This window comes from Scylla paramamosain, chromosome 39, assembly GCF_035594125.1.
Source record: "Scylla paramamosain isolate STU-SP2022 chromosome 39, ASM3559412v1, whole genome shotgun sequence".
Lineage (NCBI taxonomy): Eukaryota > Metazoa > Arthropoda > Malacostraca > Decapoda > Portunidae > Scylla > Scylla paramamosain.
Genome location: NC_087189.1, coordinates 11,361,942 through 11,368,675, shown reverse-complemented (window position 1 = coordinate 11,368,675; position 6,734 = coordinate 11,361,942). Strand labels below are relative to the sequence as shown.

The 6,734-nt window shown below is 41.8% G+C and overlaps 1 protein-coding gene across 1 annotated transcript; it reads right to left on the bottom strand.

Moving 5' to 3' along the window:
• Window positions 1-278: 278 nt before the first annotated feature.
• LOC135092309 (trichohyalin-like) lies at window positions 279-2,198 on the bottom strand. Its single transcript, XM_063990763.1, has one exon. It carries the CDS (start codon window positions 2,196-2,198, stop codon window positions 279-281), a length of 1,920 nt encoding a protein of 639 aa, XP_063846833.1.
• Between the last annotated feature and the right edge of the window lie 4,536 nt (window positions 2,199-6,734).

Sequence of the window (6,734 nt, the reverse complement as noted above, 5' to 3'; positions counted from 1 at the left end):
ATAATAATGATATTTTCTTAATCCACTATCCTTAATCCAGACTATTTTCTTCATTTAACATCCTTAATCCGGAACACTTTGTCTAATGTCCTTAATCCACATTATTTCTGTACCTAGGTCACTACTCCTATTTTCTTTTTGTGAGCTACATTTGTGCAGGCTTTTTAATATTTTTTTTCCTTCTGCTGATCTCCATGATATATAAAAAAAAAAAATAAAATAAAATAAGTAAAAAAAAAAAAAAAAAGAGGGAGAGGGGACGCGGGAGGGCGGCTCGCTCAGTGAGGGAAGATGTCGAGGCAGAATTGTTTTCTGTTGAGCTTCAACGTCATGGTCGAATCAACATAATCTATTGCTGCTCGTAATTTACAGAGCAGCGGTCGTCCAAACACAAAGTCGAAGTCGCTAACCCCCTGGTTGGTGTTCATCTGCACTGTGAGTGTGCCGCTGCCAAACTGCAGAATGACTCGTGTCGGCAGCGCAGTCTCGCTTCCTGTCCTGCACCGCACGTTGTACCGGCCGATCTTGGTGATAGAGAATGGTATAGTAGAGCATGTGTCCAGCAGCACCATCAGCGGCTCCTCGACGCCTTGTGCTTGTGCGGCAAACGCGAACACTTTCCCTTCGCGCCCTGGCTGAGGTCTCCGCCGCAGACGTTCCGGGTGACGCAGGAACAGGGTGCTGCTACCGTCGTGATGGAAGTCCTGCCGCATCTCAGCCTCCTGCAGGCGGCTCATGGACAGCACTATCACGTCGTTGCGAGAGGTGATCTCCGCCTCCTTTGGAAACACCAACATGGGCGTATTGACCGCAAGGCCGTCCTTCAGCACCAACAGTACCTCGTCGAGCATGATCACGTCCAGCAACAGGATGCCATTCCAGGTAGAGAAGAGTATTTTTTCTGTCTTCTCGCGGCCCGTGAGGAGGCCCGCTCTCTTAGCCAGTGACAGGAACATGATGCTGGCTGAGGCGCCGGTGTCAAAAAAGACAAGACATGGATGGCCGCGCACGGTCGCATCCGTCATGTGTCCTTCCTCAAGATGAACACGGCAGTACTCGCTCACACTCCTCTTCTTTTTGACTCTTTCGGCCTCCACCTTCAGCTTCAGCACGTTGCTGCTGTCCCGCCCTCCCCTCTTCCTGAGGTGATCAAGGATACGCTTATAATTCTCCAGCGGCCTCCTCTTCTTTGGCTCTTTCTCTTCTCCCTTCCCCTTTTTCGCCTGGGTTTCATGTTCCTCCTTGTCCTGCCTCTTCCTTTTCTTGGCCTGTGTGTCATGTTTCTCCTTGTCCTGCCTCTTCACTTTCTTGGCCTGGGTGTCATCTTCCTCCTTGTCCTGCCTCTTTCTTTTCTTGGCCTGACTGTCATGTTCCTCCTTGTCGTGCAACTTCTTCGTGACCTGGGTGTCATGGTCCTCTTTGCCCTGCCCCTTTCTCTTCTTGGCCTGGCTATCATGGTCTTCAATACTCTTACCTTTCCTCTTCTTGGCCTGGCTCTCACGTTTCTCCGTGCTGCTCTTTTTGGCCTGTTCCTCGTAGTATTCATTATCCTTCTTGTTCCATTTCTTGATGCAGTCCTTAATCCGTTTACAGCACTCCATATTCCACCCTTTCCTTCGGTTTTTCCTGCCTTCTCCCTTGGTGTTTTTGTGTTGGTTCTCGTGATCTTCCTTGTCCTTGCTTTTCTCTTCCTGCTTCTCGTGATCCTTCGTGTCCTTCTTCCTCTTCTTGTCTTGGTTCTTGTGGTCCTCCGTGCCCCTCTTCGTCTTCCTGTCCTGCTTCTCGTGGTCGTCTGTGTCCTTCTTCGTGTTCTTGTACTGCTTCTCGTGGTCCTCCGTGTCTTTCTTGGTCTTCTTGTTCTGGTTTTCATCGCCCTCCATGTCCTGCTTCTTCCTCTTCTTGTTGGGGTCTATAATCGGATACAAATATTCCATCCTCATCCGCGTCTTGGTTTTTAAGTTATTCCTCTGCTTTTTGGGTTCCATAACCCCTTCAGTGTTTGTTTTCTTATGACCGGTGCAGTCTTGGAGGTTTTCCAAGCTCCTCCTCTTGCTGTGGTGCTTGGTCTGTTTCATTTTCTCCGTGTTCTTCTCACCGAGGGTCTCGTGAGCGTCCATTGACTGTTGTTTCTTGTTCTTCTTGTTGAATCTTGTATTATTCAGCGATGTGCCAAAATCTTCTGTAGAAAATCCAGGCATTGGCCAGTCTTGCTGAAAACCTGAGCTGACTGTTAGTATACCTCAGCGGTCGCTTCTGCAGCCACTCAGCAGCTTGGAGCTAAAGCACTTTGGCATCCACCAGATGGGCCAATGAAAGACCTTGGTTCTAGAATGTGATAAGGACTTTAGCCAATCAGAGACAAGAATGAAAGAAGGTAAGAAATTAAGATTATTTTTCATCGGTAAGAGAGATGCAACCTTTCCATTAATGATATTTAATTTTTGCCAAACCAACACTGCAATCATGAACACTCACTTCAAAACAATAGATATAATACATTTATATGATTCAGTATATTTAATTGTCTAAATATTAATTTCCCTCAGTCAGTTATCTCTGATATCTCAGTCTCTATCGATACACGAGCACCTGTGCACTAATATCCCACTAACATTTTCACGCCACCACGGTCTGACAGCCATTTAGAGCCTTGGAAAACCTCGCCACAGTTAACAATTCACACAACGTAACTGACGTTTAGTTTTGGGGTCAGCTAAAATGACTTACACTGCGACATTCTCGTGTCACTGTGTAAGTTCAGTTCCGCGTTTACACATCCAAGGGAAGAAAACGAGCCGTGACCCTTACGTGCATCAGTGAGGAAGCAAGAAGAGCAGGAGCTGGATCATTGTGACCTGAGGACACAGGATGGTCATTATTTTGAACAACACTGATTAACCTCAATGTTTTATTTTGTATATATGCATGTAGTGTTTTCTTCGTTTAGTGTAACATGCTTTGGTTAAATATTCTGAGTGGAAGAATCATTTCATGAGATGTGTCGCAGCACCATCTGTTGCTCACTACAAAATTACAGGAATAAGAAAAAGACGAAGAAGGAAAAGAAAAGAAAAAGTATATAGAGAAACACAGCATCAACCCTTCATCCCACTCACCACCACCATCACTTACCTCCACTGCTCTCTCTCTCTCTCTCTCTCTCTCTCTCTCTCTCTCTCTCTCTCTCTCTCTCTCTCTCTCTCTCTCTCTCTCTCTCTCTCTCTCTCTCTCTTTCTCCCTCTCGTTAATAGATATCCACAAATTTTTATATTTTTTTATTTATTTTTATGTGTGTGTGTGTGTGTGTGTGTGTGTGTGTGTGTGTGTGTCTGTGTGTGTGTGTGTGTGTGTGTGTGTGTGTGTGTGTGTGTGTGTGTGTCTCGCTTCTTGTTTTTTCTTTGTTCTTGGTGTCCTTCTGCTCCCTCTTTTCTTCATTTTCCTCACTCCTCGTCCTCACTCGTCATTCTTACTCCTCCTCCTCCTCCTCCTCGTCCTTCTCCGCCTCCTTCTCCTCTTTTCCCTCTCCTCCTATTCATGTAATGAATAACATGCCACTGTCAAGCCCTGATAAAAAAAAAAGATCTTGGTGTCGTTGTGTCAAACGACCTAAAGCCGAGTCAATACTGCATAAAAACAGTAAAGACGGCAAATAAATTAGTAGGATTCATTGGAAGAACCTTTGAATTTAAATCAGAAATGTTTATACTTGCCTTATATAACTCACTAGTGCGCCCTCATATAGAATACTGTGTACAATTTTGGTCACCATATTACAAAAAAAAACATTAAAAAACTAGAGAAGATACAGCGCAGAATCACAAAGATGATTCCAAGATTGCGTAATAAGGCGTATGAGGAACGACTGGAAGAACTAAAACTATTTAGTTTAATAAAGCGCAGGATAATAGGAAACCTAATTGAAGTGTTCAGAATCTTTAAAGGATATAGTAACATTGATGCAATTAAATATTTTACTATTGATCATTCTAACCTAACAAGAAATAATGGATTCAAGATTATACCCAAACGTTTTAAATCCCACGAGGTCAAACATTTTTTTCTTTAATCGTACTCGTATAGTAAATATATGGAATAAATTTTCTGCAGAAATTGTAAACAGCAGTTCTATTGAATCATTAAAAAATAAAATAGACAAATATCTAAAAGCAAATCCCCAACAAGCTCTCTTCTTGTCCGAGTAATTACTAAATTCACTAATAAACTCTTATTTTACAGACAAATTTTATAATAAATTGTATTTACTTTCAGATAGGCGTATAGAGTTCACCGTAGGGTAAATAGGAGAACCTCCTTTCATTCTTTCCTATGAAAATTCCATGTCAGTTTTTCCATACTGCATGGTACTTTTTCCCAACTATTTCCATGCCAGCACAAGCTGGAGGGAGTGATGGGTGGGAAGGAGCCTTCTGCTATGCTGTCCTGTCTCTCTTCCCTGTAGCTAGTTAGAAGTAGTTACCAGACAGCCTTGCAAGGACTAAGAGGTCTGTTGCTGTTTGGCTTTCCTTTGTATTCGTCCTCCTCCTCCTCCTCCTCCTCCTCCTCCATACACTCTACAAACGCTTGACCTAGAGCCCCCCCCCACACACACACACAGAGCTCACTGATGAAATAAATAAGTTAAGGGAAACCCACCAGTAGCTAAGAATTATGCATGCCAAAATATATATATATATATATATATATATATATATATATATATATATATATATATATATATATATATATATATATATATATATATATATATATATATATATATATATATATGAGAGAGAGAAAAAAATAAATAAAAGAAACAAGTATGAAAAACAGTTAGGTAACACGATGTAAACGATACTGATTCACTATCTAACAAGATTTTCGTCTTTGACAAGCAAGTTTTATTTTCCAACTCTTTTTATTGGAAAACAACAGAAAATGTCCATTATTCATGTCAAATTTTTTTTTGTGGCTTTTAGAATAATTTTTGCCCCAAAATAGCAAAATTTTACCTTTTTTCCTGATACTGACACAGAGAAATTTTTTGCTCTTTTCTTCATTGTCGTGCTTCTACTTTGCAAGATCTTGTTGCGTCCCTAATTTATAAGGGTGGCTTTTGTGGGTTCAAAGGAACGCTTTGATTTTTTTTTGTAATTTTTACTTAATTTGTATTATTTACATATATTTACACTCAGACGATCATATACGACTTCCGACAACAACGAAAAACAACGAAAATTGTTTCATATCTCTTCAAATAAATTCCATCAAATATCTGGAACACTTCACTGATTCAAATCACTTCACATATTCAATACTCAATGATAAATCACATCCTACACAAACATCGCAACTAATATTCAATGACGAACACATCCTACACGTACCCAATCCCTCTCTGTCAATGAATAACACCAACATTTTACTCTGACTGCATTACAACTGTCTGGCGCTACTTACTGGTACTGTGACAGGCGGCTAGCCCATCTTGACCCTCTCTGGCCTGACAGCTCTGTCTACCTTGTCTCTCTGTGTGCTTCTGTCTATTTCCATCTCCTACATCTCTTAATATACATGTGATGTTAGAGCGACCTTTTGCCCCAACAAAGCTTCCGTTGCTACAAGATTGATTTTCCAATACTTCGATCATATTTTCCCATAACTTTGAATAAGGTTAATTTTCTAGTAACTTTTTTATTTTTCTCATACTTTGATCATATGTTTAATTTTCCTATACTTTCCGTAAGGTTCTCTTTCAAGTAACTATATATTCTTCGATCATACAGTTTATTTTCCCTTAACATTCAATAAGGTTCATTCTCAAGTAACTTTGGTAATCGTATATTCTAATCAGGAAGAAGGAGGTGGCGATTCCTATGGTGTGCCGGCTGTCTGTGTTGTCCACGTCATCTGCTTCCGATGACCTCTGGTCCCCTCGTATACTAATTCAGTGATAGCCACCTCTTCTTGTAATCTGGTGCTAAGGTGCGGCTCTGTTAGTCTTGTGATGACTCACCGCATCTTGTTGTTCTCCTCGGTGGTCACGTCTCGTCTCTTATCTATCTTTTCTACATAAAAAAAAAAAAGGGTGGTGGTAGCTTCTTGGTACCTGCTTTCGTGTTTATTTTTCTTCTCCATTTCTACATTCTTGTTTCATTCTTCTTTCTTCTTACGTGTTGCATTTCTTCTTGTTTCTTGGGTTACAACATGCCCTCCTTATGATCGCGCGTCCTCCCGCGGCTGGTTACTTGGCTGGATGTTCGTTCCCTCATCCGTGGAAGTGGTGCAGGGTGTGGGTTTGGAAGGCACGCTCCATGCTGCCGGAACCAGGGGAGCCATAGGTGTTCGTGGTTGTTCGCGATGTTCGTGGGCGAGGGAGCCTTCCCCCTCGCCCACGAACATCAGGGTGACCCCAACAGCCAGCACTGTCAACAGCCAGACGTACCAGTCCGGGTCCCGGCAGGCTGATGCTTTTATCAGGAACTGCAGGTTATCTTTACATTGTGTAGAGACAAAGGTACCCATCCATAACTACTGGGAAGGCACCTGTTAGCAAAATTCATAAGTTCCGAGTTTAAAAATAGAGCATTTGTGGAGAAAACAAAATATAACTTTGAATATCTTGACCAGTAAGAGGAGAGTTCAACAATCAATCATATTTTCCACAACAGTTATATCATGATATCAGTCAGGAAAATCAGTTCTGAGTATTCTCAATATGACTAGAAGTGTGA